The 10,287-nt window shown below is 46.2% G+C and overlaps 1 protein-coding gene across 1 annotated transcript in view; it reads right to left on the reverse strand.

Annotated features, from left to right (window-relative positions):
- Nucleotides 1-10,287, reverse strand: part of COPA (coatomer protein complex subunit alpha) — a 36,054-nt gene that overhangs the window by 25,201 nt on the left and 566 nt on the right. Inside the window, exons 2-9 of the mRNA XM_019524744.1 lie at nucleotides 8,974-9,087; nucleotides 8,366-8,439; nucleotides 7,955-8,035; nucleotides 6,728-6,804; nucleotides 6,254-6,363; nucleotides 1,400-1,509; nucleotides 568-667; nucleotides 112-121 (exon numbers count right to left, since the gene is read on the reverse strand). Coding sequence (XP_019380289.1) covers nucleotides 112-121; nucleotides 568-667; nucleotides 1,400-1,509; nucleotides 6,254-6,363; nucleotides 6,728-6,804; nucleotides 7,955-8,035; nucleotides 8,366-8,439; nucleotides 8,974-9,087 — 676 coding nt within the window. The remainder of the gene's footprint in view (nucleotides 1-111; nucleotides 122-567; nucleotides 668-1,399; nucleotides 1,510-6,253; nucleotides 6,364-6,727; nucleotides 6,805-7,954; nucleotides 8,036-8,365; nucleotides 8,440-8,973; nucleotides 9,088-10,287) is intronic.

The raw sequence follows: 10,287 nt of genomic DNA on the forward strand, positions 1-10,287 counted from the left end.
CAGACGCGAATGCTCTTATCTTCCGAATTGCTGAGGATCAGTTCCTGCCGCGGGTGAAAGACTGCACATGAGACATTGTTGTAATGGCCCCGGCAAGTGTCGACCTCCCAGGCCTTCGATTCTAAGCAAGAACATGAGAAAGTGAGGTGGGAGCATGCTTGAAAGCTCTTGTTCCTGAAGGAAATGAGCACTGTTATCAACTGGACATCCATGCCTCCTAGGCTGCAAGTCCAGCTCTGGGAAGAGTTCCTCTGTTGGTCTATTAGAGGCCTGTGTTTGACAAGCCTTGAGCCATGGAACCAGTCTCGTTTTTATTCAACCATCTGCCTGAGTAAGGACAAGATAAAATGGGAGGGCAGGGGAAGGGCTGGCTGAAGAGCTCGGCTTTCCCCTGTTTGCAGATGCCAATGCGCCTTTTAGACAGGGGGCAAAAGAGGTATTCCCCAATGCTTCCCAGTACAGGCCCTCTGCAAGAATGTAAGGTTCCTCCTCAGGTTCATTCTATGGGTGGGGTTAGGAATAGACCAAGTTCCCACCCACTTCTTTCCATTAGGGGCTGCTCCTTACCATTCATCCGCCAGATCTTCACCTGCCGATCGTCAGCCCCAGACACGATGAGAGGCATGGTGGGGTGGAAAGCAGCCCAGTTCACCCCACGGTCATGTCCCTGAGTGAAGGGGAAAGGAGGAGTCTCTCAAACGAGGGCTCTGGCTCCATGGTGCCAATCCACAGAGCTGGAGCAGCATAGGGAGCACAGCCCACAGACTCCAAGACATACCATGAGAGGGTATAGGTGCCATGAGCTTCATGGGCCTACTGTGCTGCTCATACCTCATGCACACAGTTCAAGGCTACACCATGCTACGCCAATGGAAATTATATGAGTAATCAGAAGACAAAGAAGAGCCACTCAAGCCAGAGCACTCTACAGTTTCCTCACCATTTCCATCGGCAGTGAGTTACAGGCATGTCTGCTATGCCTCATCTGCTGCAGGAACAGCAGACAAACCTCATCACCTCAGCCTCCAGTCAGTCCCAAATTGCTCTTCTTGTTAAAATCCCACGGTGGGCTCACTCCTGCTAATGACACTGTCATTTGTGTTGCTGAAGGCTCTGGTACGCCCACCTCTGGACCAGGTCACCATTATACGAGCGTGGGACAGGATACTGTCCCTGTCCCAAAGAGTTCAATGCCTTGCGATTTGCTATCTCCAATCTCTGGCTCTTTGCATAATTATTCTAATCTTATTCCAAGAGCTCACATAAATTCAAAGAGCTCATCATCTCCCTGCTGCTATTACTCAAACCTATTCAAGAACCACCTGCCTGATGGGGATTACAGTAAGTAGAATGGAACAAGACACACACGCATGCACGCACCCATGCACACACACAGTACCTCAAGAACATGCTTCACAACTGCATCCGTGGTCCCAAACAAATCCACACCAGTTATTCCCCGGACATCCGACTCCACAGCTCCAGGGGACAGGTTCTTCTTCCTTAGGCCTTCAAGGGGAAAGGAAAAAGCAGGACGGTGGAAGCAAAAAAATAGTTACCAAGACACTGATAGTAACGCAGGGCCCACAAAGACAATCTGCATGTATTTTAAGGTGGAGATGAAGAGTTTGAAAGGAAAGGAGAGAGAGAGAGAGAGAGAGAGAGAGAGAGAGAGAGAGAGATCAAGGACAAGCTCAAACCAGATCCACAGAGAGAAAGATTGCAATGAAGCACACCCACCAGATGACAGCCTCAGCTCATCGGGATGGATAAGCAGAGATGCCGCACAGAAAGGGATACCATCACTGCAATGTTTAACTCCTGGTCCGAGCTTGGAACTTTTAGGGGGTTTTCACCTGGGCCAGCCTGACAGGAGCTCTTGCTCTCATCCTTTGCTTGTGGACTTGGACCATTTGTGTGGACACCTGCTTTCTTAAGACTATTCCTGAAATGTGGAAATACTTCTTGCGTTGTCTTTAAAACCACTGTGGTGTCTGCAACTTATCCAAATTACCAGGGGCTGTGGAAAGATGAAGCTCTTCTGGAGGAGGTACATAAGGAGGGAAGCGCTAAGAACCCACAGTTCTAACAAGCCTTAAATAAGCTCTCCGGGAGTTCAGCCCCTCAGAAGTCAGCCCAGAATTCACAAGCAGCTCCCCCAAATTGGATGCGTTTATAACACACCATAAATAGGATATTCTAGTCATTCCATGACCTGATCAGCAGCAATTGGAAAGGACTGCCATCTGGTGGGAGTATGTCTAGAGAGCCTTAAAAGTAATATATCTACCCCACCCCATCCCACCCAAACAAGATGGACAGAACCTTGAACTTGTGGGGTTTATGTAAGGAGGGAAACCTTGTGAATGAGAAACCCATAGCACTGACATTTGCTTCTTCTGGAGACCAACATGAGAGCTGAACTGTTTTGGCAAGCCAGTGCTCAAGAACCAAGCATAAAGCGGAAACCAGCAGATTCCCACAGCTGGCCTTTGGAGGCGAGTATAGATCTTCCTATTTTTTAAAATGAAGTGATGCCTTTCTATGTATTGCAAAATATCATAGGAATAAGTGTTTTGAAACCACAGCCACCTATTTCTTTAAGTCCTATGCTGCTTTGCATTATTCTTTCCCGGACATAGTGACTATGAAAGGGTGGCAAAACTACCTTCTACCCAAAGTGCCAAAACATTTCTCCATCAGAAGCTGAAAAGGAAAGAGCAGGAAGAAACATTTATCATCAAATGAGAAGCTGGAGACATGTCTGCAAAGAAAGGGGCAACAAGTTTTCAAACAGGCTTTTCAATCTAAAATAGTTGACAACGAGACTACCGTTCAAGATCCAGGAGGCAAAACTAACCAAGATCAAAGTGAAACCAATTCTGCTTGTGATACTGCCCATGATAAGCCAAGTGGAAAAAGACAGCACTGATAACAACAAGCAAGTTACTTCTTTTTAAATTTCCAACTCTGATCTTCCAGATATTAGTAATGCAGGGAATATTTTATAGAAGGTTCCAGTCCTGACAAGTCCCTTTGACAAGGTTAGTCCAGTGAGACTGGCACGCGGATCAGTAAAACAAAACCAAATGGGAACGTTTCACACACTGAATTGCAGAGGTGCACACAGATGGTCCAGATGAAAATGGAGAGCTTGAATGGCTGAGCGGAAGCTTCTAATGAGCTGACACAGATTGACCCAGAAAGGGAGAAAGGACAATGCACACACACAATCCAGAAGAGGAAACAGAAGACTCGTAGAAGAGGTGATACTTGAGCCTTTGGCAAGCCAACAGAATGGGACTGAAACGACAGGTGGAAAATTTCTGGGGCAACTGCACAAATCCAGAGGGAAGGCAGGACACCTGCAGAATGTACCAGCTTCCTGTGTTGCTCTGGGGAGGGAGGCAGAGAAAGAAGGGCTTGTAGCAGAATAGACATTAGATGTTCTGAACAGAACAGTTAAGTAAGAGGTCGAGAAAGGAGCCTGTGCTCAACATGCACAAGAGCATTCAGATAAAAAAGCAGGTGTTAGGAGAGGCTGCTGATGACTGAGGAGAGCACTAGGAAAAAAAGGACTAAATACCAGCCATAACCTGATGGACTGGGGGGCGAGAGAGGGAGAGAGAGTTCCTAAGAGGTCAGACGTTCCTACAGTCTCCTTTCCCAGGATGCACTGGCTGGAGCCACAGAAGCACTGCAACAACCTGGCAGCTTGAGCAAAGGACTGTATTAGCTACAAGGGCATTAGGTATCTAGGCTGCCCTCTCCTGTCACCCATCCAAAGCTGCATACCAAGGGGCTGAGGGAGGAGACTGAACAAGGGTGCTTGAGATTTTGACCAACTGCTTCCCCTTGGGCTCGTATTCCTTCTTCCTGCCTAATCCAAGTGCATTCACAACTATCCAACAGTGTAGTTATAGGGCTGGGTGTTGTAGGAAAGGGTCCATCAGCATCACTACATGCTAACCGGTGAGTTTGCAGCAAGACTGTCTGCCCCAAAGCACCCTCAAGGAAAGGACAGTGCCACCTCTGTGCTGCTCTCTGCCCCAACACCCTGTACTCTGGGTCTTGTCACTAAAAAGATAGGATTGCAGTTAAGCCCTCAGGCTGATGTTCCCTGCTTGGTGATTGATCACCCAGCTCTACTGACCTAGACCCTGACAGACCAGGTTTCCTGCTAAGCAGCACACGTAAGCTCTTGCCAACTGAGAGACAGAGTAAAGAGAAGCCAGTGTGTTTATTTTCCAGTAAAAATGAAAGCATTCCTATTTCAGGATAGTGAGAAGAGTGGCTTCCTTCTGGGTTAATGGTTACAGAGAGACAGACAATACAGGTTATTTTGTGAACTCTGGGGTTAATGTTAGTGTCACAAGCAAGAGGCTTCACTCTACAGCACAGGTGATCATGTTACAACACAGCTTTTCATGCAATTTAATATGGCAGCTGGAAACCAGCTCCTTCTGGCTACATTCACACACTCTCTCTCAGGAGATCAGCAGAACAAGGGCCCTTTAATTCTGAACAAGGACCTCAAGCTGCAAAAGGATGCTGAGCTGACAACCATGGAGAGAGAAAGCCTCTATCCACAGAAGCAGAGCACAGGTAAAAACAGGGGAGCTTTCCTCACACTGACTGCGCTCCAAGTACTGGAGTCTCTGTGGCCCATACATAACTTGGCCTCGCTGTTCAAACTGCCAAAAAGGTAGCATCTCTGGTGTTGGTTCAAAATCACTGGATTGTCAGGCACCAGGAGAGGAAGTAAGACTCCCCCACCTCATTTCTCCAGGGGCAAGCAACTGATATCTGAGACTCCAAGTGCTGCCAGGGGTTCACAAGTCCCGCTGAAGCCAATAGGAGCTGTAGGCACTCCGCACCACTCAGGACTACTGCTAGGGCCTTCCTTGACTGCTAGATGCTTCTGCATCTCCAGTGTTGGGCAGCAGCCTGTAAGAGACAAGAGCTGTTCCCAAAGGTGCCTCTGTGTAAGAGTTCTGCTGAGGACAGAACTTGTAGTGGTGCTGGCCATGCAAAAAGCCCATTTAAAACCAGTATCCCATTTATTCTCACTTTGCTGTCCCACTAACAGACTCTCCTTCCAGTGCTTAAATGGAGTGGCATCTAAGTCAATAACTCAGCATGTATAGCAGAGTCCCTAAAGCCTCTTCATCACAGACCAGCTGGAGAAAATGCTGTTCCATCTCCAAATGCATTTGGGTGCCAGAACTCTGCTGAGAGAGAGTGGGTAAAAGCAACAGTGAGCTTACTGGTGGAACAGATGTTACACTCCCCATGCTGGCAGTAGGGAGAAGGGACAGGTCATAAATGATGAGAGCCTGTCCTCAGCCCCTACTGTTGACACTGCTGGTCATTTCTGAACGTGTTCTACAAAAGAAAGTGACTCGCCCAGCCAAAACTGCAATGGTGAAAGTGGCAGGTGAGGGACAGGGGCCTGAGCTTAGCTCTAGAACAGCCTTGAGTGCAGCAATATTGCCAGTACTGTTCCTACACCAGATCCTACCTCCTCTCCTTCAGTCACTCACCTGCCTCTCAACATTTGTTACACTCTCTCCACAAGCTACTTAGCCTCTCTCATGAGATCTTAAGAATGTTTCATTGACATTTCTTAATTACCCCCACAGAATCAGCATCATCTTATAAACAGGTCACAGCGAAACACAAAAGAGCCAGAAACACCACCCAGGAATTCTGATACCCAGCTCCCTACTCTCATCTCTGCGCTGTGCTCCATCTTTGAGAAAGGGACATAGGTAAACTAGGAACCATTCCAGGAGTCAGCATTCTCCATGATAACCTCCTCCCTTTGTTGCTAACAGATATGACAGCACAAATCAGATTCTCTCCTTAGTTAATGCAGAGGCCATTTTAGAGATAACAGTGAATAACTCACTGCTGTCTCCATGACCCTGTTTATTCCAGAACAATTCCCCTAGGATAAGGATGACCCATGGACCCCTTCTGCATGGCCTGCATCCTATCCAATCTCCCCCTTAGTATAGAGAAAAGGGGCTGTGCTACATCCCTCCTGGATAAAAGTACTCATCGCCCACATGGCTGATCTGACTGAGACACTTGAAGGAGACTGAAGGAAATAGATCACAGTCTAGAGAACTGCTGGGCTCAAAGACACAGCAACTGTCTGATTTGTTACTTCTTCCTTGTTTTGCTTTCAGTAATTGCAGTTTTTAGCTTGGCTTAGCCACTGGACGCCCCCTCGACTTGGGCAGCTCACCAGAAATATCCCAAACGCGCACAGTCTGATCCAAGCTGGCTGACACTACCAGGTCTTCTGAAGGGTGGAACTGGGCGCACATCACATAGTGGTTGTGTCCTGTCAGCACACTGCAAGAAAAGGGACAGAAAATAACACTGAAACCAAGGAGGCAGCAAAACATCTTCTGATCCAAACTAGCATTTAAAAGCTGAATCTGGTAAGGATCAAGGATACGAGGGGATGGGTGGTGAAGAGGGTACAGAAGAGAAATGCACTTCTGCAGGGAATTAATGCATAGGTGACACCAGTTTTTAATAGCTTAAAATTGATAGCTATTATCAATTATCTGCGTGAGCAAGCATTAAAATATCCATTTAAAAAAAGGGAAATTCCCACATTAAAAGAACTGCATGTAGACATATTCTGACACAGTCTTGTCTAAGGTTGAAGAATGCTCATATCTCTATTATTTCTAGTGTCAGGTGTCTTTACCATACGCAGGTTCTGGATTGCCAGTTCCAAACCCGGATGGTTTGATCATCCGATGCACTCAGAATCCAGGGGTATTCCTAAACAGACAAGACATTTAATATTACCTACTTGAAATGCCATGCACACCCACAAACATGGTCTGTAGCTTAGCCAGAGGCAGCCATAAGACTCTGTGCTTAGCTGGGTTAGGTGTCCCGAAGAATAATTATGAAAAAACAAAGATAAAAAAAGCAATGGCTCAACTGCTACATGGCATACAGCACCACTTGCTTTCAACAAGTATCTTATGTACCTGTGGGGCACTGATACATCTTGGTTTCCACACATATCTGCTTCAGATCAAATGGACACTACTGAGAATTTCACAGATTCATAGACTGTAAGGCCAGAAGGGACCTCAGAAGATAATCGGATCCAGCCCCTGCACCAAGCAGGAAAGATAACTGGGGGTCAGGTGACCCCAGCAAGGTGACTGTCTAGTTTCCTCTTGCAGATTTCTTAGGAAGACTACAATCCACAGTTTACACATGACAGTGGTATGGAATAAAACATCTTTGAAATGCTGAAGATGAAAGTTGTATTCAAGCATCTGCCTTGCCAGGGGACTGATGTAAATTTCTGCATGTTGACATGCTGCAGCGAACAGCTTTTCTTTATTGTTCTCAGTAAACATCAGCCACGTTATTTCCAAATGCACGAACAAATGGCCAGCAGGAAAAAATAGACCCAGTCCCTGTCTGTGCTCCAAATGATGCCACCGGAAACAAAAAAACCCTTTCGGTGAGTACTACTAATTGTCCCTGTGAATTATTTCATATATGAAGCATCTCAGAGGCAGGAATCTGGACTTTCTTTACGACTGAATAGCACTCAGCATATTGTGTTAATCCAGGACCCTAGTTTTCTCCAATTTAAAAAAAAACACCCCAATTTCTAGATTTAAAAAAAGCAACCCAAAATCCACATCTTTCCATGATTAAAAATGAAAACCACTAATATATAGATATCTATAGTGGTGTTTCATTCTTATCACAGAATGAATGTGGATTTTGGGTTACTTTTTTAAACCACAAATTGGGGATTTTTTTTTTTTTTAAATCAGAGAAAACCAGGACCCCCAGTGCTTACTACCATAAAGAAAAGCAGACAGATTGTTTCCTGTACAGAAAATGAGGCAAGGTGCATAACAATAACTTATACTGCAAGTTACACTGCAGGAAAACTTACATGGTGGAAGAAGGTGGTACGAATGTAATCCAGGTGTCCCAGCAGGGTAAAAAGGCAGCGGCGTAGCTTATAATTCCAGACCTGGACAATGATAAAACAAAACACTGTGAGAGGCTTGCCAAACTCGGCCCCGATCCTTGCTGTCAACTTGTTCTGGACCTGCAAGAAGCCGGCTGCCCCACAGGCTGGTCTCTTTCATTTTACATGACCCGAGTCAAGCAAGAAACAGATCTCATCACTAAGTTCAGCTCCCCGTGATGCCCTCCTGAGCTCAACTTCACCATTTCCATTGTCTTTTGATTTTTTATTATTAGGCTCTAAGCTTGCACGCATGTTTCACACATTTTACAGCTTTCCCATGCTCTACTGCACACCCTGACTCTTTGAACAATGGGAAGTAGGAAGTTTTACCTTGATTTTGTAGTCATCACCTCCAGAGACAAAGAGAGGTTGCTGTTTGTGGAAATCAATACCTCGGACAGGTCCTGCAAGGGGAAATGGGGCAAGTGAGACACAGGGACAGAACTAATAGTTACTCAGCAGTCAGCACAAGCCATCACTTCACATGAAGAAGAGTGCAAGTCTATCACTTCCTACTGCATTTCAATGGATGAAGTAATGCCTCAAAGTGAAAGAGCAGCTTCCTAAGACCTCCTCAAAGCAAGTTTTCTTCTCTCTACTGGGCTTTTCTAGCCACATCAATATAATACCTAAGAATCCATTACACGTCCAACTAATCTATCCTTACAACACTCCTGTGAAGCAAAGCAGCATTATGTCCATGTTATAGCTCAGGAACAGTGCAGAGAGCAAGTAATTTTCCCAAAGCCAGAGACAGAATATGCAACACAGCTGGAATTAGAAACTAGACCTGGAAGCCCAAACCTGGGAATCAAGTAAAAGATCACACTTCCTCCCCTCACGTGCCTGTCATTTTCTGCAAAGTGCCTGCTGCACTTCAGTCTCTCCCTGAAGTGTTATCTCCTACACCCCACCCCTACCCCAGCTCTCACACTCACCATCATGTTCATCAAATTTGTCAATGAGGGTGCACATCCGGTAATCCCACAACTGGATCACTCCATTGTGCAAACTTGTTAGGATCCACGGCCTCTTTGGGTGAAAGCTAAGCCCTAAAACAGACAGACATAGAGATACGTAGAGGTCAAGTCTCCAGTTAAGTGCAGTCTCTGGAGGCAAAGACAGCAGTGGAAGCAGGGAAGAACCAGTCCTCTAAACCTGCCAGGTCTCAAACATGGGATACAAGTGGCTGTCAAACTCCCAAAGGGGAAGCATGCAAACCTACCTCGCTGGGAAGTTCGTAAGTCATAGCTGCTGAGAGATTTATTGCATCATAACTCTGATACAAATGACTTTCAGCAATAAGAACAAGGAGGCATCAGCTCTCTATGAAAATTTGGAAATAAACCTGGCATAGCCCATGGGAGATGCTTAAAAAGTACATCCTCAGGCACCACATAGAGCATGATCATCATCATCAGTGTTAATTTTCAGGCATTTCTCATCTTGACCCAAAGGGGCCTCAGGGTGGGCAGACATCATGGAATCACAGACAATGAGGATGGGAAGGGACCTCAAAAGGTCACATCTAATCCAAGCCCCTGCCCCAACTCCATCATCCCAGCCAAAGCTTTGTCTAGCTGGGTCTTTAAAACCTTCAAGGATGGAGATGCCACCATCTCTCTTCCAATGCTTCACCACCTTCCTAATAAGACAATTTTTCCTAATATCCAACCTAAACCACCCTTGCTGCAAGTTAAAAGCATTGCTCCTTGTTCTGTCATTTTCCAAAAAAAAATAAAAAATTCAGGTCCTTCCAAGAAGCCACAATCAGGCACGTAAAAGCTCCATTGAAAACATCAGCTAAGGGCTCCAAGATAAGGGCAGGCTACTTTACTCCCATGTGCCACCAATGACTTTCTTTAAAGCCTCCCAGCATTGCAGGGATGGATGCGTAGACAGAAGGCAGCCAGAACTTCTTAAAACCAACTGTCAGCGGTGGTAAAAGAAAGGGTAAAAGATATAACTGACATCTACAGCCCATGAGCCCATAACATGGGCCTAGAAACAGTGATAAGGTAATAGTTTCCAAACATTAAGAGAAACCAGACCCGGCGGTTTCAAGAGACTGGCGCTGACAACCAGGACCTGGGGCTGGGGTGGGAATGAAAACAGCATCCATGACCCCTGATCCCAGCTGAAAGGAACAGATGCTGGGGCAGCTGCAGAGGGCAAAGGCAGATGCTGGGACAGGAGGCAGCGGCAGGGGATGTGGGGGGAAAGAGGAACCAAGGTCAGGACTGGGGTGTGGG

Source organism: Gavialis gangeticus, unplaced genomic scaffold, assembly GCF_001723915.1.
Source record: "Gavialis gangeticus isolate Ggan-Ray unplaced genomic scaffold, GavGan_comp1, whole genome shotgun sequence".
NCBI lineage: Eukaryota > Metazoa > Chordata > Crocodylia > Gavialidae > Gavialis > Gavialis gangeticus.